This window comes from Mesocricetus auratus, unplaced genomic scaffold (genome assembly GCF_017639785.1).
Source record: "Mesocricetus auratus isolate SY011 unplaced genomic scaffold, BCM_Maur_2.0 Super-Scaffold_100007, whole genome shotgun sequence".
In the NCBI taxonomy this organism is placed as follows: domain Eukaryota; kingdom Metazoa; phylum Chordata; class Mammalia; order Rodentia; family Cricetidae; genus Mesocricetus; species Mesocricetus auratus.
The window spans coordinates 48,600,412-48,627,100 of NW_024429191.1; the positions used below are offsets into that span (position 1 = coordinate 48,600,412).

Here is a 26,689-nt window from a genome sequence, read left to right on the forward strand (position 1 = left end):
GGGAGGGAGGGAGGGAGGGAGGGAGGGAGGGAGGAGGGCAGATCCTACTTTCTAAAGTAGGCTTGGTGGTAAAAAGAACCCACATGGCCATTCACAATCATCTGAACCCCAGTTCCAGGGGATCTGTCCAAACCCTCTTATGGCCTCTTCAGGACCAGGCTCACATGTGGTGCACATACATACATGAAGACATGTATGTATTTTAGGGTGGGCTTCTTTTTGTTTTTTGAGATGGGGTTTCTCTGTGTAACTTTGAAGGTTGTCCTGGAACTTGCTCTGTAGACCAGGCTGTTCTTGAACTCAGAAATCTGCCTCCCAAGTGCTGGGATTAAAGGTGGCACTACCATTACTTGGTTCTAAGTAGCTGTCTATTTGATTTTTTTTTTTTTTTGGTTTTACAAGACAGGGTTTCTCTGTATTGTTTTGGAGGCTGTCGGTCCAGCCCGGCCTGGAACTCACAGAGATCCGCCTGCCTCTGCCTCCCGAGTGCTGGGATTAAAGGCGTGCGCCACCATTGCCCGGCTGTATTTGATGATATTGAGGGACTAAGCAGTAGACAGATAAGGTGAAAAGCTATGACGAGGGGATAAAGGTGACTGGAGTCTTCCTCACCCTCCTGACCTGAGACAAAGGCCTGACAACTTTAAACAAAGGCCTTGTGGGATTTTTCCTCCTGCCAGTAAGGCACCTACTGCTGAACTGGCTGAACTAGTTCAGGCCAGATCAGAACATGTTTATATAACTGACCAACCCTGAATCAGGGAGGCATACCTGACTTATATATGTGAGTCGTTAACCCTGAGTTACCAATCATGCATCCATAGTCACTAAGGAAGCGCAAGCACTTCTCGGTGGAGTCCAGACTCAAATTCTCTACTCCACGCCCCTCCGTCCTCAGTTTGTCTGTTGTACAAGTCTGCGTTTGCCTGAAGGTTGTCTTGGGAACCTGTCCCTGTGTGTGACCTTGCGTCTGTCCCTGTCTTTATTGTAGAGCACAGAAATCACCACACCAGAAAGAAATGGGACACTCGACAGACATCTTTAACAGTTTTTTTTGTTTTTTGTTTTATGAGACAGGGTTTCTCTGTATTGTTTTGGAGGCTGTGGTGCAGCCTGGCCTCGAACTCACAGACATCTGCCTGCCTCTGCCTCTCGAGTGCTGGGTTTAAAGGCGTGCGCCACCACTGCCCGGCATCTTTAACAGTTTTGCAAGAGATTAACTCAGTGACTCCAACTGATGTCAACTCAACCAGACAACACCATTATTTATTGACCAATTTCACAAATGGTTGTTTCCATCCCTGTATTGGATTCATTCACAAAATATTACACATGCATTGTTCTGGGTCAGGGTCACGGAAGGGTACTTAGCTGAGAATGACAGTTTAGGTTGTAAATGTTCCAAGGCACATAAGGTTCACTGTTACCTTGTTCCTTGAAAGAAAGGCAAGTTAAACAGGCTGAGTACACAGTACATCCTGATAGATGTCTTAAGTCTTAAATGAATTCCAGGTGTGTCATTAACTCTGGGTGGGAGGTCCAGCAAAAGTTTTTTTTTTCGGTTTTTCAAAACAGGGTGTCTCTGTATTGTTTTTGGGGCTTGTCCCGGCACTCACTCTGTAGTGAGGCTGGCCTCAAACTCACAGAGATCCACCTGCCTTTGCCTCCTAAGTGCTGGGATCAAAGGCCGTGTATCATCACCGCCCAGCTGAGATATTTTCAAATATGGCATCACTAACACAGGAAAACCCTTCAGAGGCTTTGAGATCCCAGCCCTCCAGGAGGCGCTGCTTTGGTTTTCTCTGCTTTATGGAGGGTTTCTGTGTGCCTGGCCTTTCTGCTGATTCTGTCTGCTCCTGGGGGTTTGAGATTTCTCCACTACTACTGGAGATGAACCCAGATCAAGAATCCTGGACAGGGAAGGAAAAAAATCTTTACATATAACTTTATACACATTATACATGTTGTATATTATCTAATTTATATATTCTATAGAATACATATACAAATTATATATGATCCTGCTCAATGTGCGAAGAATAAGACTGTGGGTGTTCAGCTTTCAGTGGGACATACATAGAAGCCTCTCCCCACAAGGATGGCTTCAAGAAGACAGTGTTGCCAGGCAGTGGAGCCCTTGGCCTTTGATAGCTGCTGGGAGAGACAGTCAGGTTTTTTTTTTTTCAAGACAGGGTTTCTCTATGTAACTTTGGAGGCTATCCTGGTACTCACTCTGTAGACCAGGCTGGCCTCGAACGCACAGAGATCCACCTGCCTCTACCTCCCGAGTGCTGGGATTAAAGGTGTGCGCCACCAACACCCGGCTCAGTCAGGTTTTTTTGTACATATATGACACATATATCCATTTAAATACTTTTGTGCTTTGTACATCTGTGGTGTTGGGGTTTGACCTCTGAGCCACCTCTCCAGTCCCCTGGTGTTGGGGTTTGAGCTCAGGGCCTTGCACATACCAGTCAGTCCATCAGTCAGAGCTACATCCCTAAATTCTTTTTTTTTGCTTTTTCAAGATAGGATTTCTCTGTTTAATAGCTCTGGCTGTCCTGGAACTCACTCTGTAGACCAGGCTGGCCTCGAACTCAGAGATCTGCCTACCTCTGCCTCCTGAGTGCTGGGATTAAAGGCGTGCGCCGCTACCACCAGACTTACCTTTGTAAAATTTTTCTATTTAAAAAAAATAATTCTTTAATTATTTGAGAATTCACACAATAATGTATTTTGATAGTATTGACCCTCCAACTCCATCCTCTTCATCTTTACCTACCTACTCACACAACTTTGTTTTTTTCTCTCCTCCTGCCCCCATCAAGATTCTAATTTGTTCTTGGGAATAGAGCCTGCCCTGGAGTAGTCATCTGTCTTGGGTGGGCCATGAATCCATCATTAAAGACAACTGTCTCTCCCAGCAGCTATCAAAGGTCAATGGCCCTGAATTCACTCTGAGGACCATGTTAGTGTTCTCGCATCAGCACTGCCAGCCCTTGGGGTTCTGACAGGTTCCTCAGCTGCAGGCTCTGCCCACCTCCATCTGTCTCTGTTGTTTCTTTCTCTGCTCCATGACCCCACCCACCTCTCTTTTCTTTTCTGCCACTCCTGTCCCCAGAGGCCCTTCTCCCCCTGCCCATTTTCCCCTAAAACAAAAAACCAAAAACCAGCTGGTGGTTGCGCATGCTTATAATCCCAGCACTCGGGAGGCAGAGACAGGCGGATCTCTGTGAGTTCGAGGCCAGCATAGTCTACAGAGTGAGTTCCAGGACAGCCTGGACAGAAACCCTGTCTCAAAACACCCTGCCCCCTCAAAAAACTAAAATTCTCCACCTACCAAGTAGTGGTATCATTCTCTTAAAAGTGATGCTTTTTAAAATTACAACAGAACAGGCTGGTCTCAAAGTCACAGAGATCCACCTGCCTCTGACTTCTGAGTTTTTGGATTAAAGGTTTGTACCACCATCTGGACATAAAACTAAATCTTTTTTTTTTTTTTTTGGTTTTTCAAGACAGGGTTTCTCTGTTGCTTTGGAGGCTGTCCTGGAACTAACTCTTGTAGACCAGGCTGGCAAAAATAAATCCTTAAAAAAAAGTCAGGGCCGGGCGTTGGTGGTGCACGCCTACGCCTTTAATCAATCCCAGCACTTGGGAGGCAGAGGCAGGTAGATCTCTGTGAATTTGAGGCCAGCCTGGTCTACACATCGAGTTCCAGGACAGCCTCCAAAACAATACAGAGAAACCCTGTCTCGATAAACCAAAAAAAAAAAAAAAAAAAAAAAAAAAAGGTCAGGGACTGGGGGGCTTGGGGGAGCAGGCGTGGAGGGGAGGGAGAGGGAGCTGGGACTGACATGTGAAGCAAGCTTGTTTCTAATTTAAATATATAATAAAAAATTTAAAAAATATTCCACACAATAGAAACAGAAGGAACATTGCCAAACTTTTTATGAGGATACAATTACCCTGATACCCAAACCACACAAAGACACAACTAAGAAAGAGAATTACAGACCAATCTTCCTCATGAACATAGATGCAAAAATACTCAATAAAATGCTGACAAACTGAATCCAAGAATACTTCAGAAAAATCATCCACCATGACCAGGAAGGATTCATCCCAGAGATGCAGGGATGGTTCAACATACAAAAATCGTCAGTGTAATTCAACATATAAACATACTGAAAGAATACAAAACCACATGATCATCTCATCAGATGCTGAAAAAAAACCTTTAACAAAATTCAACACCGCTTTATGATAAAGGTCTTGGAGAGAACAGGGATAACAGGAACATAGTTAAACATAATAAAGGCAATATACAGTAACCCGACAGCCAACATGAAACTAAAATGGAGAGAAACTCAAAGCAATCCCACTGAAATCAGGAACAAGACAAGGTTGTCCACTCTCTTCATATTCAGTCAATACAGTACAAGTTTTAGCTAGAACAGTAAGACAAGAAAAAAGTCAGGTGGTGGTGATGCACACCTTTAATCCCAGCACTTGGGAGGCAGAGGCAGGCGGATCTCTGTGCGTTAAGAGGCCAGACTGTTCTGCAGAGTGAGTTACAGAAACACTGTCTTGAAAACAAAAACCATAAGCGCACAATTTATCGGGCAGTGGCGGCACACACCTTTTAATCCAAGCACCTGGGAGGCAGAGGCCTAGGGATCTCTAGTTAAGAAGGCCATGGTGGTCTACAGGTCAAGTTCCAGAACACGGAGGGCTACACAAGAAACCATCTTGAAAGAAAACAAAGAAAGCATGCCCTGATGGTGTAATTTAGATTGTTTTTGCTCATCAGCCTTTTCTTGCTTTTCCAAGCAGGCTGGAGGGTCTTGGAAATTCTTGCCTCTCTAAGTCCCAAATAAGCAGTACACGTATAAACTTTTGGTCAAAATGAGTAAACTTTATTTAAATTTCAAAAAAATAACAGACAAAAGGCAGCTTAAGCTTTGTTCTTCCAGATCATTTGTATGACCCAAAGCAGGAACTAGCCTTCAGAAGTTAAAATGCCTTGAATCCCAATCAAGTCACAGGCAAGCAAAGACCTTCACTGTGGAGTCAGGCACGGAACAGGTAACAAAGTCCTGCAGCTGTGAGTCCCAAGACAGAAAGCATGAGTGTAGGGCAAGACAAAAAAGCCCCATCAAAAATGGGATCTAGAACCTCCGGAGGGTTCTGTCACAAGGAGTTATGTACAAGGGGTCCAGGCCAGGGTCACAGCCCAAGGGAAGTGACTGCACAGGCCACTGAGGCTGTCCGACCCTAACCTGCTGCTGCTGCGCCCTGCTCGCCCTCAGTTCTCCTCATCACTGTCGTCCGGGCTGATGGCTGGGCTGGTGAGGCTGTAGGTGGGGCTAGTGGGAGAGTAGCCAGGGGAAGTAGGAGAGTAAGTGGAGCCCTTGGGGGAGGTGGGGGAGTAGGTGGGGCTGGTGGGCGAGTACTTGGGGGAGGTGGGGGAGTAGGTGGGGCTGGTGGGCGAGTACTTGGGGGAGGTTGGGGTGTAGACTGGAGAGGTTGGTGAGTATGTAGGAGAGGTTGGCGAGTATTTTGGGGTGGTAGGTGAGTAAGTGGGGCTGGTAGGAGAATACTTGGGAGATGTAGGTGAATATTTAGGGCTTGTAGGTGAGTATTTGGGAGAGGTTGGGGTATACTCTGGTGAGCTGGGACTGTAGGAAGGACTAGTTGGGGTATACTTGGGTGAAGTGGGGCTGTAGCTTGGAGAGCTGGGGCTGTAGCTTGGAGAGCTGGGGGTGTAGGTGGGAGACTGTGGTGTGTAGCGTGGGCTGGAGGGGGAGTAGCTTGGCGAGGTCGGGGAGTAACTGGGTGAAGTTGGGGAATAACTTGGAGAGGTTGGGCTATAGTTAGGGCTGGTTGGTGTGTAGTTTGGACTAGTAGGTGAGTAACTAGGTGATGTTGGGCTGTAGCTGGGTGATGTTGGCGTATAATTGGGACTAGTTGGAGAATAGTTAGGGCTGGTGGGAGAATAACTTGGAGAAGTTGGCGAGTAGCTTGGAGATGTAGGAGAATAGCTTGGAGATGTCGGTGAGTAACTGGGGGAGGTGGGAGAATAACTTGGTGAAGTTGGGGAGTAGCTGGGAGATGTTGGTGAGTAGCTAGGTGATGTTGGGGAGTAGCTGGGAGAAGTTGGGGAGTAGCTAGGTGATGTTGGTGAGTAGCTAGGAGATGTTGGGGAGTAGCTGGGAGAAGTTGGGGAGTAGGATGGAGAGGTTGGTGAGTAGCTAGGAGAGGTTGGGGAGTAGGATGGAGAGGTTGGAGAGTAGCTAGGTGATGTAGGGCTATAGTTGGGACTAGTTGGGGAATAAGATGGCGAGGTTGGGGAGTAGGAAGGTGAAGTAGGAGAGTATGAAGGGCTCTGGGGTGTATAGCCCCCGGGGGAGCGTGGCTCATACGCAGGTGAAGTTGGTGAGTAGCTGGGAGACATAGCACCACCTGTAGGGGAAAAGACAAAAGGGAGATAAGTAGCGGAAAGCCTGGCATAGAAGGATGGAGTGAAGAGGAAATGAGCATAGCAACTCACCTGGTGAGGGGATGTATGGGCTCGAGGGTCCAGGGGAGCCTGGAGAGCCTGGTGTGGGAGACCAGGCAGGAGAGTAACCTGGGCTGAAGCCACTGGCATCAGATGCAGCACTGGGCGAGAAGCCAGCTGCTCCTGGAGTCATCCCACTCCCTAAGAAGGAGAACGGGTAGGATCAGTTGTAGCTCAACAGCATCCCTTTCCCAGCCCCCACAGCCTCTGAGGTCCAACAGTTCTCTTCCTGGACTAGGCTACTCACCAACACTTGGAGACCAGGCACCATAGGCTGGGGTTGCACCCTGGTTCCAGGGTGTCATTGCAGGAGATATTCCTCCCATTGGACTGGGTGCAGAGCCAAAGAACATCCCAGTAGCTGCAAAGAAACCCAGAGTAATTCATGAGGAAGAGCACTCAGGGACTAATGGTACCCTCCTTTGCATGCCTATCCTCACCCCTCTTCCATAAACCCAGCCAGTTCCACACAGCTGAAGCCCTTAGACTCACGTCCAGCAGCCCCCAGGCCAGGGATATTGGTGGGAATCTCCATGCCATATTTGCACTTCTCAGCATCAAGGAGGAGGTCAAAACAGCCAGTGCCCGCTGGAGCAAGCTGGCCCAGCATGATATTCTCAGAGACTCCCTTCATGGGGTCACTCTCCCCGTGGGCAGCTGCTTCCATAAGCACGTCCACCTGAACACCAGAAGAAATACATCAGCCCCTTGACACACAGCACCCATCGTGGTTCAATCGCCAAGGAAGGGCAATGCCAATGACCACTGCTCCCACTCCCTCCACACAAGCTCCCTTCTCTCAACCTACTCAGAAACTGCCTTTACTAATAAGCTGGGCATGGTGGCTCACATATTTAATCCTAGCACTTGGGAGGGAAGCAGAGGCAGAAGGATTTTTCTGAGTTCTAAGCCAGCCTGGTCCATACAGTGAGCTCCAGTCAGGGTCATATAGTAAGATCCTGCCTCACATATATACAAATAATTATGATAAAAGTTTGTCATCAGCAGGTTGGCATGGTGACTCATGCTGGTTTTTCCTCAGAAGGTTGAGGTAGGAGGATTCCTGAGAGTTTAAGGATAGGAAGGGTTAAACAGTGAAGTCCTGTCTCTGAAAGTGAGTGAGTGTGCGTGCGTGGGTATCCATGGTGAGGTTGTGGATGTTCACCTCCTTGGTAAGGGTGCCATTACCGTTTCTTCAAAGGAGCATTTCATGAGTGGTCCAGTGTCCTGGCGGTTGACTCCGTGACGAGTGATGGCCATCAAGTGGCCGCGACAAGTCATGGTGTCACACAAGAGAGCCAAATGCCGATAATTGACATAGGAACCATCAAAGGAGATGACATGGTACAGTTCCCGCTCCAGGGCCTTCCGCACAGCCTCAATGCCCAGTACCTGCCATAGAGGTGAAGGATAGAGTCAGTACCAAGATGGCTCTCTGACCCTGTCACTCCCCAGATTGTCAGGAGGTTAACAGGGATCAGGCCATCATAAACTCAGAATGGACTCAGACAGGAAGCCTAAGCATGGAAATCATGAGTGCAGGGCCTCGAGAGAGACTTGTGGACATTGCGTTGTGTGGGCTCACCGTAAAGATCTCCACAATATCATTGGACGTGGTGCGTACAGGGTCCACATCCTTCTCGCTAAGCACCCGCATCAAGCTCACACCATCAGTCTCCAAGATCCACTCTTGCAGGGCCTTGAACTCTCCGTCCTCTGTGATGATGATCTTCTTTTTGTTGTCAGTCTGAGGTAAGTGCATGTATACCTGGAGAGACAATGTGAGCTCCAGTCAGGTCAGGTGGAGTACAAGTGGGAGGGCAGTTGGGTGGGGGATGGGGGTTGAATACTGACCTTGCTAATCTGCTCGATGCCCTGCAGGGTCATATCTGTCAGCATGTTGGACTCAATGCACCGCAGGAAAACATCATCATCCATCTTGTCCACCACCTCTTCCTCCTGCAGCCAGAGTGAGGTCAGCATCCCTAGCCAGCACCTTTGGTCTCTTCCCTGCTCCCTCCCCAAACCACAAACTGCCAAGAAGACTCTTAGCTTTTTAAAATAACTTTCAAGAAAATTTATATATTTACTTTATGTTTAGAGTGTCTTGTTTGCCTGTATGTCTTATGTACAATATACTTACCTGGTACCTCTGGAGCTTAGAAGGCACCAGATCCCCTGGGAACAGAAGTTACTGATGATTGTGAACCACACCAGGGGGGTTGTGGGAATGGATGCTGGGGCCTTTTTATAGTATCGGTCTCCCTCTGCCTTCTGAGTGCTGGAAGTAAGGGTGTGTGCCACCGCCAACCGGCTTGACAAATGATTTTAATTTTTTTTTTTTTATTTTTTTTGGTTTTTTCAAGACAGGGTTCCTCTGTATTGTTTTGGAGGCTGTCCTGGAACTCCCTCTGTAGACCAGGCTGGCCTCAAACTCACAGAGATGCACCTGCCTCTGCCTCCCGAGTGCTGGGATTAAAGGCGTGTGCCACCAACGCCCGGCTGCTGCTCACATCTTAATATTTCTGGCCACTAAATAAAATTCAATGATTTTTCTAGTTTATGACTTTCCGCCCCCTGGGTCCCCATTTACCTCTTGCATCTTGTTTTCATCACTGTTCATAATTCGAATACGAAGGACCAACTTCTCTGCATTATCATCATTGAAGATGCAATTCAAATCATCACCAAAACCTGGTAGGAACAGTAATGCACCATGAGAAAAACCATATTTAACTGACTGTTTCCTAGTTTCATTTAATGTGCAGTTTTTCTCTCAAAGGGTCTTGGCTTATTCCTCCTCATGGATACTTCCTTCTCATAGCGAAGGGTGTTGGAGAGATGGCTTATGGGTAAAAGCACTTGTTTGTCAAGTATTAGGACCTGAATTTGGAGTCCCAGTAGCCATGTAAAGGTCAACTGCAGAGTGTGTGTGTGTAGATCCTAGGACCTCCTTGGTCATCCAGCCCAGTCAAAACAGTAACAGTGGGTACCAGGTGTGTGTGTATGTATGTGTGCATATATGGGGGAGCATAATAAAGAAGGACACACCCAATGTCAAACCTTGCCCTCCGGATGTGCAAGTGTGACCCTCACAAATGCATATACATTGCACACACATGCATATGCATAACCCAAACCAAACCCAAAACACATTGGGAAGGGAAAGAGAGGACCTGCAGGATTTAAAGACCCCCCCCCCCCAAAAAAGCCCTGTTGGAAAGCAGAGGTGTTTACAGCTACGTAGGTGACTCTTGGGATTCAAGTGAAGTGACCATGAAAGCAGAAACCAAGTAGGACATCCATGTGGGCTGTCTGCCCAGCCCTACCTGCATTGATTTTTTCAGCAATCTGCTCCATGGTGAGCTTCCGGTCAGTCATGTGCTTCCGGTCTAGCTCTACACGCAGCAGCCAAGGAGATATTCGGGCCACATCAAAGTCAGGCATCTCATAGTACACATTCACCCATTCCTGATCCTCTGCCACCACTGTGCTCTGGGGGTTGGGGTCATAATAGATGGCTGTGTTGGCAGTCACCTTTCTCAATGTTGTATGTTCCAAACGGCAAAGAATGTCCTAGAAGAGAGAGTGACTCATGACAAGACCCTAGTGTAGCTCAAAAGGCCTAGTGAAATCCACAAACCTTAGTACTTTTTGACTCAACCTCTTCTGTTGAGGCAGTCCACCATCCCAATTCCTACCTTAGCCCGCTCGGCATCTCGAGCAGACTGGCCTAATAGGAAGACAGTGAGTGAAGGAGTCTTTGGCTTCTTGGAAATATTGATGAGCTCCTTAAGTCGAGGTACACCCAGTGTCACATTCTTGGCAGACACACCAGCATAGTGGAAAGTGTTCAGAGTCATCTGAGTGGCAGGTTCTCCAAGAGACTGTGCAGCCAGAGCTCCCACCATCTCTCCAGGATGGGCCTATGGAAAAGCTGGCATCAACAAAGCCTGTCTTGCAAGCAGTGGCATGCAGTCACAACGAGTCTATATGTTTTTTTTTTTGTTTTTTTTTTCGAGACAGGGTTTCTCTGTATTGTTTTGGAGGCTGTCCTGGAACTCACTCTGTAGACCAGGCTGGCCTCGAACTCAGAGATCCACCTGCCTCTGCCTCCCGAGTGCTGGGATTAAAGGCATGTGCCACCAATGCTCAGCCTGGCTGTTCACCTGTGTCTCAAACCCCTCCCCAAAACAACAGCAACAAAAACACCAAACACCCCTCCCCCTCCCAAAAAACAGCCAGTGTTCTTAACCACGGAGTCATATTTCCAGGCCCTCTAATGCACTTTTAATTAACCTGTAAAATAATATTGGCTATTTTTTAACTTTTATCAACTAAAAATATTTAAAGATTTATTTAATGTGCATAAATCTTGGCCTGCTTGTATTGACGTGCACTTTTGTGGTTGGTACCCATAGCTGGGTTGGAAGAGGGCAATGGATCCTGCAAATGGAGTTTCAGACTGTTTTGGGCTACCAAGTAAGTGTGGAGAAGAAATTGAACCCACATCCTATAAAGAAAAACAAGTGATCTAAACCACTGAGTCATCTCTCCAGCTTCCATTATTATCATTATCATTATGAGACAGGGTTTCTCTGTGTAGCCCTGGCTGTCCTAGAACTTGTTCTGTAGACCAGGCCAGCCTCAGATGCAAGAGATTTGTCTGTCTCTGCCTCCAAAGTGCTGGGACTAAAGGCATGTGCCACCATACCAAGCTATTATTTTTTAAATGTGTATGGATATTTTGCGTACATGTATGTCTGTGCACCACTATTTTTTTTTTGGCCTGGTGCCTATGAAAGACAGGTGTTATTGGCTCTCCTAGAACCAGAGTTAGACAGTTGTGAGCCATCATTCCACATGTTGGAAATTGAACGTGGGCCCCCTCTCAAGGGCAAGTGCTTTTAACTGCTGAGCCATCTCTCTCTAGTTCCATTATAATGCTTTTCCATCCTTCCATTATTCTGTAAAATCCTCAAAATCCATGAAAACCTTTTCCAGTGCCTGTAATCTCTTTTCTACTAATTTCTTGTATTTCCTAATTTACCCGAATTAGAATTCCCACATAGTAGACGTTTTAGGAAAATAAAAGACTGTCCAATTTCATATCCTAGTCATGACACTTATTTCCTGAATAAGCACTGCTTGATCACTTCATATGAACTTCAGTTTCTTCCGCATGGGACTGGCCATGTCACAGCTATGCACAGCAGCCTTGCAAAGATATCAAGCAATGAGGAGAGAAATGGGCTATTGCTAGGAACCAGAGAAGCTGATAAACAAAAGAATAAAATTCAAGACTAAAGAGAAGCATTAACACTCACAATGGCTTGGTTGAACTTGGACTCTATCTCCCCAAGCAGCCAGTCAAAGGCCTCTCCACTTAGCCGAAACTCTTCAGCCATGCGCCGAGAGCAGAGTGTGGATCTTAGGTGGATGTTGAAGAGCAATGTGGCATTCTCCTGGGCCTGCCGACTTAGTGGGTCATCCCCATTCACAATGACCAACTTCTTGCTCAATTCCTTGACTCCTGGGGCCCAAGGAGACAAAAAGATAGTCAGACAAGGCTACGTTAGACTCTAACCCTCCAGACTATCTTGCAGACAGACATCAAAGCAGGCACTACTTACCCTCTACCACTTTGATGGGGTGCAGGTCAGAAGGAAGGCGAGGGTTGATGTGGAAGATTTTCTGAGCATTCCAGATCATACGAAGAAGGTTACAGGGGAGGACCACCTGAGGGAGGAGGGATTGAAGGGAGGACTGTCAATCAGGACAACTGTCCCTGTCCAACAGTAGGACCTCACTAGTCTAGCACTACCCATTTACACGTACCTTGCTGTCACCAGTTGGGAAGATGACCCTGAGCACTTCCCTGTCCTCTCGCATCCGCTCAAACTCACGCTCCAGCTCGTTTTGTATGTGTGCATTGCTCAACACGTCCTTCACCAGGTCCTCCTGCAGAGTGCGCCGCAGGGCCCTCTCATTGGTATAATCAAAGCGGAACCTGGAGGTGACACGCCGATGGAATTAGAAGACATCTGGGCTCTGTGTTCTCACCCCCATAAGGTACAGTATAATGTTTTCTTTTCTTTTTTAATCTGTTTGTTTGTTTTGAGACAGGATTTCTCTGTAGCTTTGGAGCCTGTCTTGGAGCTTGCTCTCGATTTTTTTTTTTTTTTTTTTTTGGTTTTTTGAGAGAGGGTCTCTCTGTATTATTTTGGAGGCTGTCCTGGAACTCACTCTGTAGATCAGGCTGGCCTCAAACTCAAAGAGATCTGCCTAACTCTGCCTCCTGAGTGTTGGGATTAAAGGTGTGCACTACCACAGTCTGTCTTAGTGGGAGGTTTTCAAATGTGCACAGACCACTAGGAACAGGGCTTTAGAGGCAAGGATCTTGTATAAGGTCCAGGCCCCAGGCCACCTAATGGGTCCTAAGCTTGTACTGTTTCTTTGTGCTGCTTTGTACTATCACTAGGGACAAAATAGGGGCAGATCTCAAATCTGCTTCTGTATTCACTCTCTTCCTATACAGCAACTATTTCAAATGATGGAGAAATGTTGGTACTAAAAGTAACAACCACTACAAGATTAGGGAAGTGCTTTAACTCAGACAGTAGGGCCCAGAGGTGGGAATCATCTCCTCGCCCACCCTCTTACTTCTTTTCAAAAGCTTTGTTCGAGGGTTTAAGTGTAGCCAGATTCTGGAACTCCACGCTCTCGCCTGCTAGGCCGTCCTCTCCATAGCGCAGCTGTACCACCTGGTTGATGGAGTTCCGCACAGTTGCATCATATTTCACCATCACTGACTCCATGGATTTTATCAGCCTTCTCTGAATATACCCTGTGGAAGGAAATCAAGAAAAGACCTGAGGCAACAGGGAGACAAAGCTCAAAGATAGAGAGGCCAAAATTCACCTTGGGGAACAGAAACCTGTAGCCTGATAATCCCCCCCTCCCATCTCCACATGCACTCTAAAAAGGCCTCACCAGTCTCAGCAGTCTTAACAGCTGTGTCAATGAGGCCCTCTCGTCCTCCCATGGCATGGAAGAAGAACTCAGTGGGTGTGAGACCAGCTAAGTATGAGTTCTCTACGAAGCCTCGACTCTCAGGACCATAATCATCCTTGATAAAGTGAGGAAGCGTTCGATGCTTAAATCCAAATGGGATCCGTTTGCCCTCCACGTTTTGTTGCCCGACAACAGCAATGACCTGGAAAATAGAAAAAACAAAGTGTATATAAATTCCTCTTGCCTTAAGAATAAGAATGTATGCTATAATCCTAGCACTTAAGAAGAGGCAGGAAGGCCAGGCGTTGGTGGCGCACGCCTTAAATCCCAGCACTCGGGAGGCAGAGGCAGGGGATCTCTTGTGAGTTCGAGGCCAGCATGGTCTAGAGTGAGTTCCAGGTCAGCCTCCAAAAGAATACAGAGAAACCCTGTCTCGAAAAACCAAAAAAAAAAAAAAGAGGAAAAGAGGCAGGAAGTTACTAAGTCCAAGCTCAGCATGGGCTACACAGCAAGAATATGTAATTAAAAAGAAAGGACCTTTCGTATCTGAGTGGATCTTGTTTCAAGGTCCAACAATGCAGTGGTAGTGTGGTAATGGCAGTAGTAGTGGGGAATCCCTACTATTTTTCCGTCTTTCCCTACCCCAAAACATACAGTTTTCCTCTCCCTCCAGGCTCTGGTATAGGCTCATGTCTGGAAAACTAAATTCTTACCTGGGAGATGTTGATCTTGGACCCTTTAGCTCCAGATACCACCATGGACTTGAAGTTGTTGTATTCAGACAGGGACTTCTGTGCAGAGGAGCCCGTTTTGTCTCGAGCATCATTGAGAATGCGATTCACTTGATTCTCAAATGTCTGACGCAACGTGTTTCCTGGGGTGGGTTCCAGCTCATTGTTATGGGCCTTCTCAATGACCTGGAGACAGTTTTCATTGACACATGATTCTCTATTCCCTTTCTCTCTAAACTCTTACATCCTTCTTGCTTTTGTGGATGTTAAGGTTAAAGTCCCTAAGAAGCTCTTCTCTGCCCAGCCTTCCTTCTCACCTCTATTACATCTTGTTTAGCCTTCTTAATAGTGTTCTGGATGTCTTGGTAAGTCTTGGAATCAGCAATGGAGTCCCCAATGCCAATGGTATGACCTAGGGAGAAAGGAAAGCATTAGCAGCAATCAATCATTTTTGGGAGGAGAGTGGAAACAAAAAAAGGGTAAACAGTAAGTGAGAAAAAGTTTTGTATATGATTTGGAAGCACTTGCTATACTTGCCCTCAATGAGGAGCCAGTTGTTAATGACAGTCTGAATATTGGAGTAGAAGAGGCGAGTGATGTCGTGACCCATCTCTAGGTAGGAGATGTGAACCAGAGAGCCTGCTGAGGTGCCCAGGGACTTCTTACAAAGGATGCCCATGATAAGCTCACCATTCTCCACCACCACCTGTGGACAAGCACTCACTCAAAATTTTTGTTTGCATTCCCAAGTCCAAACCTTTTAACTATATACTCAGAAGCCAGGCCTTACTTTGGTGTCTCCAGGTGAGATGTGCTTGTAAGGGCCACTGTCTTCATCATCAGGGTGGGTGCTGTGGGTACGGATACAATTGATGTGACCAGGTATGATGAGGGAGAAGATCTGCTTGCCTGTCCACAGGGGCCTGGGCTTGAGGATAGCTGGCTGTGGAACCTTCCCATCCCACGTGGAAAGGAACATTAAAAGGTTCATCACTTCACCCTGTGAAGTAAACACCAAGAAAAGAAAGAAAAAGGAAAGCAGAAAGTCAGACTAAGTTTCATTATCTCAGGAATATTTGGAAGGCTGCCCTGCCCAACAAGAAAAGCCAGATTTTGGAAGCAAAATGAGTTTAAAAGTGTCTTCTGAATTTTTAGTTTAAAAGAAAAAATTATAGTAACAGTATTTATTTTTCCTTCAATAATTATAAAATAAGTAAAGGCAAACAATAATATAAAAATTTAACAAGGACACACTTCCCCTCATCTTTATTTTATAGACAATACATGAAAGAAAACACTGTTGTTCTTCTGCCCTGGTCTTTCATACGCTAAGACCCTTTTGCCCAAAAACCAGTTTCCATCTGGATCACATCACATACCCGCTCCAGGAAGACATCTCTCTTAGTGAATTTGCGTACTGCCGTGAGTGTGTCTTGCACAATACCCATGACAGGTCGATTGCTCTGAGGGGTGACGATCATGCGAGGCACCATGGCCAACTCTTGGATCTCTGCCCGTGTCTCCAGAGACTGTGGCAAATGCAAATTCATTTCATCCCCATCAAAGTCTGCATTGTATGGAGTTGTCACACTGTAGACAGAGAGAAAAAGAACTGAGTTGGGAGTATGTCTTCAGTGACGTTTAATGGAATTGTCTGGAGTGTTCCCACCTCAGCCTGATTCCCTCAGGTACAAGAACTGACCTAAGATTCAAGCGGAAAGTAGACCAGGGGAGGATGCGGACCCGATGCCCCATCATGGACATTTTGTGCAAAGTTGGCTGACGATTGAAGATAACAATGTCTCCATCACACATGTGCCGTTCCACCTAGAGAGGTGAGGTACAGAAAAGGGCTCAGTGAAAGAGGCACACTAGAATGAAATGACAGTGGATCTAGAGTCTCTTGTAGACTGAAGAGATGACAGGGTGGTGTTACTTCACTAAAAAAATGTGTCAAACATCCCTTTTGCACAGCTCTGATCCAACATCAGGTTATCAGGGATAATAAAATGTCATGACCACCAACATCCATGAAGCTCTCTCCCCTGCTGTATACAGGCTGACATGGCTGATAAACCCATTCTGGCAGCACAACTGCACCAGCAGAGCCCTTTAAAACACAAGCACCCAGGATCAATAGAGCACACACCAGCACTAAGGAGTCCAAGCCAGAAGGAGCATGAATTGAATGTAAAGTCTAAAAACTGCCAGGTGGTAGTAGTGCATGCCTTTAATCCCAGCATTGGGAGGCAGAGGCAGGGTCCAAGGCCAGCCTGGTCTAAAGAAAGAGCTCCAGGATAGACAGGGCTACACAGAGAAACCCTATCTGGAGAGAGAAACAAACAAACACCAACCAAACAAAAACAAAGCAACCATCCAAAACACACAAAAAAATTGAAGTTTGAGAGTTCCAGGTTAGCCTGGGGTATACGGTGAAAGAAAACCTATCTCAAAAACAAAACAAAAGCCGGGTGTTGGTCACACCTTTAATCCCAGCACTCAGGAAGCAGAGGCAGGCGGATCTCTGTGAGTTGGAGACCAGCCTGGACTACAGAGTGAGTGCCGGGAGAGGCTCCATAACTACACAGAGAAACCCTGTCTTGAAAAAGCAAAATACAAAACAAAACGGAAGACACAGCACTCCCACTATCACCTCCCTAAAACAAGCAACCGCTCAACAAGCTTAAATCTAGGCCAGTCCGCTTCTGTAGGAGGCTTCCTGCTCCAGTGGTTACATGCCTTATAGCCAGTCTGCAGGTGTAGGTCACTGGGTTTAGGATGGAAACGCAAGTCAATTCGATCACCGTTGTCTCGAATGATGTACTTGGCTCCTGGATACTGGCTGTTTCCCCTGCGTACTAATTCCTGAAGTCTAAGGAGGAAAGAAGTATAAAATGAACAAAACATTTTCCAAAAAGCTCCCATTCCCACCTTCATCCCAAAGCCTTACGTGGATGTGAAACACAAACCCCAGCATCTCCCCGCCTCACTCTGAACTGTCTCTGAGGTGAGGAAGGCATGCTTCTGAGAACACGTGCCCTACCTCCAACCCTGGCCACTGTGGACAATGTTAATGGACTAAAACCACACCTGTCAATGTTGAAAGGGGTGACAATCTCTGCAAAGGTCATGTTGGCAGCAATGGAGCGGGGAACACCAACTTGGTCAATAGATAGGTTAGGGTCAGGAGTGATGACCGTGCGGGCTGAGAAGTCCACTCGCTTGCCCATTAGATTCCCTCGAACCCGTCCTTCCTTGCCCTTCAACCGTTGCTTCAAGGACTTGAGGGGACGGCCAGACTTCTGCATGGCCTATAAGAAAACACAGGAAGGGGCATCCAGGTAGTCAGCACCGGGTGCTCTTCAAGTTCTGCTGCCTCATACTGGCCCCCACCCTGGCTCCAATCCATAAGGGCAGGAAGTGTGCAGACGCACGCGGGGTAAGCCGGGAAGCTCATTGTCCACCATGGTGGCCACATGGAACTGGAGGAGTTTCACGTCCTCTGCGATGACATGGGCAGCTGCACCGTTCTGCTCATTCCGCCGTAGCTGATTGTTGATCTTCACGATATCAGCCAGCTTGTGAGTCAGATCGTCCTGAAGCAAGAGATGAGCATCGTCACCGTGAGGCCACTAACTATGTTCAGCACTCATGTGCCAGGCATACAGTGTAACTATCTCACACTACCCTGGGAGACCATGTAAGGGTATCTTTAAAGGTTAGACTGGTCCACCTGGCCCGTCATACTTTTTCCACCACAGGTGTATTTGAAACCACCCTCCGATCACATGCTCCTTCCCCAGATACCTAGCCATTCAAACAAAATGCTGTCCTAAGGGCAGCTGACCTGGTTGCGGGCAGAACCCTGCATCACCACAGCAGGTCGCACAGAGAGAGGAGGCACAGGCAGCACTGTGACAATCATCCACTCAGGCCTGGCATAGCGAGGCTCCATGCCCAGAACAAAACATTCCTCGTCTGAGATGCGTTTGAAGATTTCATGGACTCGTTCTGGACTCAGCAAGATCTTCTTCTCCTGAGAGTCTTCATTAACATGTTTCCACTCGGCATACAGCTCCAGGCCAGAGCGCCGAATGCGGGGCTGGTAACGCCCACAGCCACCATGACCCTTCCAAAGAGAGAAGAACCATTGGAACCCAGCACGAGGTCATTGCTGCCACACCAGCCAGTGTATTCCCCAGTTCTATGCCATTTCACCTATGCTCTACAGTCGCTTTCCCACAGTCTAAGGCAGTCCCTGTCACCTTTTCTTTGGTCAGATCCTCATCCCCCTCAGGCTGCTCCACACCAAACTTGTTATCCATCTCCTCTCCACCTTCGCAGATGTTTTTGCCCTTGCAAAGGTCATAGACATGTGTAAGCCGTTTCTTGGGCTGTCCCTTAGATTTGGCCAGGATGTCCTTAATCTTTGGGTTATTCTGCAGGAAGAACAGAGCAGAGTCAATTGGAGCTGCCCCCTTGCCCCAGCTAGCAACTGCCCTCCCAGACTAGGGACCACTGCCCTACTCACAGAATCCACAAGCAATTTGGAGCAGAAGAAGCAGACACAGCGTAAAACCTTCATTGTTTTCACCAGGAAACCCACATGAAACACAGGTTTGGCCAGTTCGATGTGACCAAAATGGCCAGGACACTCAGTCATGTTACCTGTGGAAACACATACTTGACACTGACCTCAAGAGACTAAGCTTAGGTAGCCATTCACTCCTGGCTTTGAGGACCTGAAACTGTCCCACCAGGGATTCCCCAGCACTTACCTGCACATGTTTGGCAGCGGCCAGTCCGCTCAATAACCCCCTGCCTTGGATCCATTAGTCCCCCAAGCTTGGGGCGACCTCCCTCAGTCGTCTCTGGGTACTTGATGCCACCCTCTGTCACAGACATCCGCTTCTGCAGAAAAGAAAAGCCAGCACCCACTAAGCAGGAGTTCTAGTTTGCAAGGCTACAGAGTTCTGTATAAATGCCTACAAAATCCTACACCACTTCTTTAACCCAATATGAAATGGGAATGTCACACAGCAAAAACTCTACAATACTAACCCTGAGTACCACATTCCAAAAGCATATTCCAGCCACTGTGTGTATACATGAAAGGTGGCATGTGTTCCTAACAGTAAGAGTCTTGGCTTTATACCTACTTCTAAGTGTTTCCTTTTGGGACAGTCTTGCTATGGAGCTCATGCTAGTCTCAAACTCAAGATCCTTCTGCCTTTCTTCTAAAAGCTAAGGCTACTTGTGTACCACCATGCCAAATTCACCTGCTGCTAGTTAGCCCTGGAACCCCAGCTATCTCTCTGGGTTAAATTCTGTCACTACGACATCCACAGGAGTTAACACAAAAAGAGATATAAGCTGCTTCAAGAGGTTGATTGGGTGTTGAAACCAAAAATATTCTGCCAAGATGAAATCAGGCCAATGATTATCTGAGACCCTGGCAAAACCTCTGTGTACTTGCAATGTGCCTGAGAGTCCAGGCCCAAGACATACCGGCCAACTCTGTCACTTAACCCCTATGTTTGTCACTTACTCCTCCTTCCCAAGAGCCAAATTGCCTGAACACTTCCATGTCCAGGTGGAAATTTGATCGTAAGCAAGGACAACCAGATATTGTACAGGTCAGCAGAGTAGAAATGAATGGCTTAAGTCTCAAGAAAGGTGGAGCCAGGACTCAATGGGGCCAATGCAGTGAAGAGAACCAGGGGAGCTCAAGATACAGTCTTTTTTCTGTCCATGTATTGTATGGGAAGTCAGATGAAGTCCTGGGGTCAAACTCAGGGCCTCAAGCATGCTAAGCAAGCACTCTGTCACAAAGCCATATTCTTAGTTGGAAGTAGGTATGGTGGTCACGGCAATCTTGAGTATCCTCTCACAATGAAAACCCTGCCTTTCAAACTAGTCAAGCTTTATTCCACCAGTTTCTAGAGGTACAAAAGCTCGAACAATTTAATAAAAGCTTCATTGAGTGTTAACTCTGAATATAGACAAAACTTGTTCTCTAATCCTAACCACTGACTTCCTAGGAATGAATTCTCATCTCTTAGGTACTAGAAACTTTATATTGCTTTCAGACTCAATCAGGCAGCAGAAGGGAAACCCAGCATTCTCTAGTCTTAAACATAGGCTCATCCCACTCGCCCTTACTTGTAGCAGATCAATGATATTCACTTTTTTTTGAGACAGGACCTCACTAAGTCGTCCTGGCTCCCCTTGAACTCAGCGATCTACCGGCCTCCGCCTCCAGAGTGCTAGGATTGATTAAATGCATGCACCACCATACCCACATCATTCATTCTTTTTTGTTTTGTATTGGTTTTTCTAGACAGGGTTTCTCTGTGGCTTTGGAGGCTGTCTTGGAACTAGCTCTTGTAGACCAGGGTGGTCTCCAACTCACAGAGATCCGCCTGCCTCTGCCTCCCAAGTGCTGGGATCAAAGGCATGAGCTACCACTGCCTGGCTTATTCATTCATTTTTAAGACAGGAGCTAGTATAGAATAGGCTGGCCTTGGACTCCCTATATAGCCTACGACCTCAAGCAAGTTGAACATTTATGTGCTTGCCAGATAAATGGCAAGCTCTCAACACCCGTTTGTTAATACTAAACTATACTGTCTAAGACCTGGAACTAAAGAAGGTACCAGAAAGAACTATTTGTTCACATAACAGTTATGCTCACTTGCCTATAATCCTTGGAGGCACCCGAGCCTCACTGTGTAGCCCCAAATGGCCAGTAATTAGTAGTCTAGACCAGGACAGCCTTGAACTTACAATCACTCTACTAAGTCTGGCAGGCTTTTTAGGTGTATTTTATGTGCTTGAGTGTTGTACTTGCATGTATGTATGTGGACCTGGTGCCAGGAGGCTAGAGGAGGGCACTGGACTCCCTAGAGCTGGAATTCAGGTGTCATAAGCGGTCATGTGGTGCTGGGAGTTACACCAAGGTCCAGGAGCCTATGTTCTTCATGGCTGACCCATCTCTTTAGCCCCAAGGCAGCACACTTTCAAAGTTTTGGTATGAGTACGTGTGTCTGTGTGTGGGTATGAGTCCATGAGTGCAGGTGCCCTCAGGTCAGACCCCCTTGGGGCTAGAGTTACAGATAGTTTGAGTTACTGATATGGTTAACTCAGGCCCTCTCCAAGAGCAATACATGCTCTTAAGGACCAAGTCATCTCTCTAGTCCTAGAGCAGCAGACATTCTGACATTTCAAAGAGCCCTCTATAACTCAGTTTCTACACCAACACTGAGGAACATTACACAGGAACCCCCTTATTTACCGACCTTCCTATCCAAAATAAAGCTATGTAATTCCCTCAAAAACAGGCTCTCTCAGACAGCGGTGGCGCACACCTTTAATCCCAGCACTTGGGAGGCAGAGGCAGGTGAATCTCTGTGAGTTGGAGGCCAGCCTGGTCTACACAGAGTGAGTTCCAGGTCAGGCTCCAAAGCTACACAAAGAAAGTCTGTCTTGGGAAAAACAAAACCAGAACAAAAACAAAAACTAGACTGTCTCACTGAACCTGGAGCTCACTAATGTGACAGACTGACTAGCCGGCAAGTCCCTGAGATCCTCCTGTCTATTTCCTTACTGTTGGGATTACATGGCTATTAGGGATTGAAACCCAAATTCTTTACCATCCGAGCCATCTCTCCAGCCCTAAGTGGTGTATCTTTTAAAAAGAGGTAAAGGTCAGGCATAATGGCTCATTACTTGTTATCCTAGTGACCAGGAGGATGAAAGAGCCCAAGTTTGAGGCAAGCCTGGGATGTAATGAGTTCCAGATCAGCCATGAATACATAGTGAGACCAAGTCTCAAAAGAGACTAATTCTGTCTTAGCAACTAGTAGCCACTTGAAAAAAATACATAAAGCATAAACTGGAGAATATTTTAGTTCATTAAAATAAAGCCAGTGTTGTGACATGTGCCTGTAATCTCAGAAGGAATAAGAACTCAAGGCCAGTCTGGGCCTACATGGAGACAATGTCTAATAAAATAACAAAGAACAGTTTTGCTTTTCCCTACATAACCAAAATTTCTGACATATCACAACTCTACTGTATAATTTCTCAATTCTTGGGATCAGATAAGCTAACATCACCCTTATTTCTTGTTCCAAATCTGCTAGTCCTTAGCAACTACTAAGGAGGCAGATGAATCTTTGAGTTCAAGGCCACCCTGGTCTACAAACCTAATTTCAGGACAGCCAGGGCTATACTGAGAAAACCTATCTCAAAAAACAAAACCAAACCCCACATATTGCTCTTTGTAGATGACTGGAGTTGGATTTCCAGCACCTATGACTGCTGGCTCACAACCACCTGTAATAGCAGCTCCAGAGCATCCAACACAATTTCTGGCCTCTTCAGGAACCCCACATAAACATAGCATACACATGTGTGCACACACAGAAAACAAAATGGGGGGGCTTGAATGTAGGGGACAGATCTCTGTGAGCACCTGCACTAGTGTATACACACACACACACACACACACACACACACACACACATATATATATATGCTGACATACACAAATAAAACTACAAATAAAAAAGAGTCAAACCAAAGCAAGGAAATTAAGCTTCACAAAGATATGCCACTCAGAGGGATCCAGTGCCATCTAATGCTGAAACTGAACCATGTGCAATTAATAGTTCACAGAGCACCTATGCTTCTCTCCAGAGGGCACAATTCCCTACGTCCCTATGACTTTGCTATGGTGCTTCAAATGTGACAGTAGTTTGGGAACACTGAATTAACCCTATTAGGATAGTCTTGTTCTGTTATAAGGACCTAAGTTATTCAAAAAGCGTTCCCATTAGTAAATATTTAGGTGACTGACAATTGCCATTTTCAAATGCTAAAATAATCCTTTCAAATGTATATCTGTACAACTGTTCACTTATTTGTCCAAATAATTTTGATTACATGGCAGTCTGTACCAGGGATTACTGGAAATGCTGGGTAACAGCATTCTTTTTTTTTTTTTTTGGTTTTTCGAGACAGGGTTTCTCTGTGGCTTTGGAGGCTGTCCTGGAACTCCCTCTGTAGACCAGGCTGGTCTCGAACTCACAGAGATCCGCCTGCCTCTGCCTCCCGAGTGCTGGGATTAAAGGTGTGTGCCACCAACGCCCGGCTTGGGTAACAGCATTCTATAGTGAACAAGAAGTTAAAAAAAAAATCCTCTAAGACTGACAGGCTATTAAAATAAAACAGAGGGTAAGGCTTACAGAATGAAGGATGCATTTAAATGGTCATGAAGAACAGCATTTAAGAGGTCTGGACAATGTTATTCCAAGCAGCAGAGACAATCATCAAATAGCCCCTGAAGCAATAATAAGCTTGTAGTGTTAGAAGCAGGTCAGCAAAGGGGACTGGAGACGGCAGAGAGGTTAAGAGCAAAGGGGACTAGAGAGACAGCAGAGAGGTTAAGAGCACTTGTTGCTCTGGCAGAAGACCAGGTTTGGTTCCCAGCACCCACACGGTAGCTCCAGTTCCAGGGGATCCAATGCCCTCTTCTGACTCACCCAGGCACCAGGTGAACATTCATGAACACTGGCAAAACATTTATACACATAAAATAAATAAATGTAAAAATATTTTTAAAATTTTCTCTAATTTACCAGGAGACTGGTAATAAGATGGAATGGCAGGCAGGGGCAGGATCTCAGGATAGGAATCTGGATCCTCCTGAAAGGATTCCAAAATGGGAAGGGACATGATGAAAAGACCTCTCTAGCTTGTTCTGCAACTACAGAAGACTGACGTAGGGCTACTGGAGAGCAGTGGTCAGTGGCAGGTACCACAGTAAAGGTAAGAGTAAAGCCTGGATTCTGGCTCTTATTTTGAAGGCAGAACAGATTAGCAGATGGACTAGTGGAGTGTAAGAAAGAGAATGGCAGGCAGCAAAAGGGCTGGAGATCAGTTGGGAGAGTGCCTGCTCTGGGGGTGCTCCTGAGCACCCTGTAAACTAGGTGTGATGGTACATATCTGAAATCCCAGCACTAGCTCGGTACAGAGGCAGGAAGACCAGAAGTTCAAAGTCATCTTCAGCAGCACAGCAAGTTCAAGACCAACTATGGGTACACAGAACCAGCTCAAAAAATGAAAAGCCAAGCCGGGCGTTGGTGGCACACGCCTTTAATCCCAGCACTCGGGAGGCAGAGGCAGGCGGATCTCTGTGAGTTCAAGACCAGCCTGGTCTACAAGAGCGAGTTCCAGGACAGCCTCCAAAGCCACAGAGAAGCCCTGTCTGGAAACGCCTCCCCCCCCCAAAAAAGAGAGACTTTTCTATCAATAACGTATATGTCCATTTTCTCACTAGTTTTGCTATTAGAAAAATCTTTTAACCTGTTATTAGGAAGCCCCCCTCCCTTTTTGAGTTGAGGACTGAAGGCTGAACCTTAGTGACCCTACCACTGAGGTAATCTCCAATCCTTAGTAAAGGACGTTGATTTACTGAATGAACACTTGTTCTGCTCTTGCCAACTGCCTAGTCACACAAATCTTAACACTTTTAATAATGCAGAATTTTTTTTGAGACAGGGTCAAACTCTAGCCTAGAACTCACAGAGATCCGCCTGCCTCTGCCTCCCGAGTGCTGGGATTAAAGGCGTGTGCCACCACCGCCCGGCTTTTGTGTGTTCTTTATGCATTAATAACCCTAAACGGGGCTGGAGAAATGGCTCAGCAGTGAAGAGCACCAAAAGCTATCCCCTCAGACTCTCCAGTCACTGTCTGTCCTCATCCACCTCAGGTCAGTTCTTCATACAGCCATGTCTGTACATGTATGTGTAAAAAAACATGACCGTCTGGTCTAATCACCCAGGGGCATTCTACTGAAATACAAATTCTGACTCTTTAGCGTAATTCTTCAGCATACTTTTTCTCTCTCTCCTCACCCCCTAACCCCGCCCCAACACTGGCTTTTCAGTCTCTAGGATACATTCAAGTTTATTTCACCCTCGGTTCCATAACACTTGTTTTCTCTACCTAAAAGTAAGCCCTTCCCCCAGCCTCTATGGCTTAGAGGACTGATACTCTTCATTACCCAGGTAATGTCACCTCTTCCGAGAGGCCTCTCAAACCCTGACACCCTTCAGTTTCGGTGACTTTTTTTTGGGGGGGGGGTTCGAAACAGGATTTCTCTGTATCGTTTTGGAGCCTGTCCTGGAACTCGCTGGTAGACCAGGCTGGCCTCGAACTCACAGAGATCCACCTGCCTCTGCCTCCCGAGTGCTGGGATTAAAGGCGTGCGCCACCACCGCCCGGCAAGTTTCGGTGACTTTTTACAGAATTTCCCTGTTATATTTGTTCAGTTGTGTGTTCCTAGTGCCTGGGGACTGTCACATACTAGAGTGATCAATATTTGTGGAAAGAGGAAGAAAAACAACTTGAGAATTCACTTCCTATCCAAACTTCCAACTACCCGATCCCGGACTCTTGTCTCGTTGAACCGCGGCAATTCTAAAGCTGTCATCTTAGACACAGCATTAAGCTTGTTTAAATCCTGGCATAACTTAATTTTCGGACACTGAAGGCTGGACCCCGCACGAAATCAGCGTCTTTGGTTCATCCTCCCAGAGGCATCGGAAAGAGAAGGGCCGAGCAGCTTACCAGCTCATCCGGACTCAGGACTCCGAACTGCACTCGCTTGATGGTGCGCAGCGGGCATGCGCTGTCCCCGGAGGGGGGGCCACCCCCGTGCATGGTGAGGCAGGCGCGCTGCGCAGGCGCAAAGCTCGCTACAAAAAGCCTGCGCCACCGCCGCCTAAGAGCTCAGACCCCGTCCGGGCGGCCGCCAGGAAAGATCTCCCGGAGCAGGGAGGAAGAGGCCGGAGGAGGGAAAGGTGGGGGAGGGGAGGAGGCGGGGAAACGAAAAGGGCAGAAAGAAAGCCTTATCTCCCTTTCCGGAGACTTGTCGGCTCCCAAAAAGGAAACAAAAGAAGGGAGGAAAGGAGGAGGTTTTGGGAGGGAGGAAGAAGAAAAGGGGTAACGAATAAATAAGTAACCGGGATCCTGAACGGCAGAGGTTACGGCAGTTTGTCTCTCCCCCTTCCGGGAGCCACCTTCTTCTCCAACCGTCCCGGCCGCGCTCTCGGCGCTTCTGAGGGGAGACCTGGCTGAATGACGCCTTTTATAGATTCGCCCTTGTGTCCCGCCCCTTCCTCTCCCGCCCTCCTTTGCGCTACGGGGCCGCCCGCACCGGCCTGCACGGAGCGCGCGCGCCAGAGTTGTTGACCCTCGGGCTCGGGCTCCCTGGTTGGGTGTTCTTTTGACGTGACAGGAGGAGAATTCTTCTGATCCTGCCGCCTCCCCCCAACCCCCGCGCGCCGATTTCGCGTGCACTCGCTTTACGGCTTGCAGA

General features: G+C 47.0%; 1 protein-coding gene across 1 annotated transcript; it reads right to left on the reverse strand.

Moving 5' to 3' along the window:
* Positions 1–4,894: 4,894 nt before the first annotated feature.
* Polr2a (RNA polymerase II subunit A) lies at positions 4,895–26,436 on the reverse strand. Its single transcript, XM_040748957.1, has 29 exons — positions 25,939–26,436; positions 19,083–19,215; positions 18,836–18,972; positions 18,570–18,743; positions 18,152–18,433; positions 17,739–17,900; positions 17,395–17,615; positions 17,044–17,176; positions 16,007–16,131; positions 15,684–15,894; positions 15,095–15,304; positions 14,842–15,010; positions 14,622–14,716; positions 14,287–14,490; positions 13,553–13,775; positions 13,223–13,406; positions 12,398–12,569; positions 12,193–12,298; positions 11,887–12,092; positions 10,261–10,485; positions 9,889–10,135; positions 9,153–9,253; positions 8,414–8,518; positions 8,145–8,327; positions 7,748–7,951; positions 7,052–7,238; positions 6,807–6,920; positions 6,551–6,700; positions 4,895–6,462 (listed from the first exon to the last, which is right to left on the reverse strand). The coding sequence occupies exons 1-29, from the start codon at positions 26,029–26,031 to the stop codon at positions 5,306–5,308; spliced, it is 5,913 nt and encodes a 1,970-aa protein (XP_040604891.1). The 5' UTR covers positions 26,032–26,436; the 3' UTR covers positions 4,895–5,305.
* Positions 26,437–26,689: the final 253 nt, after the last annotated feature.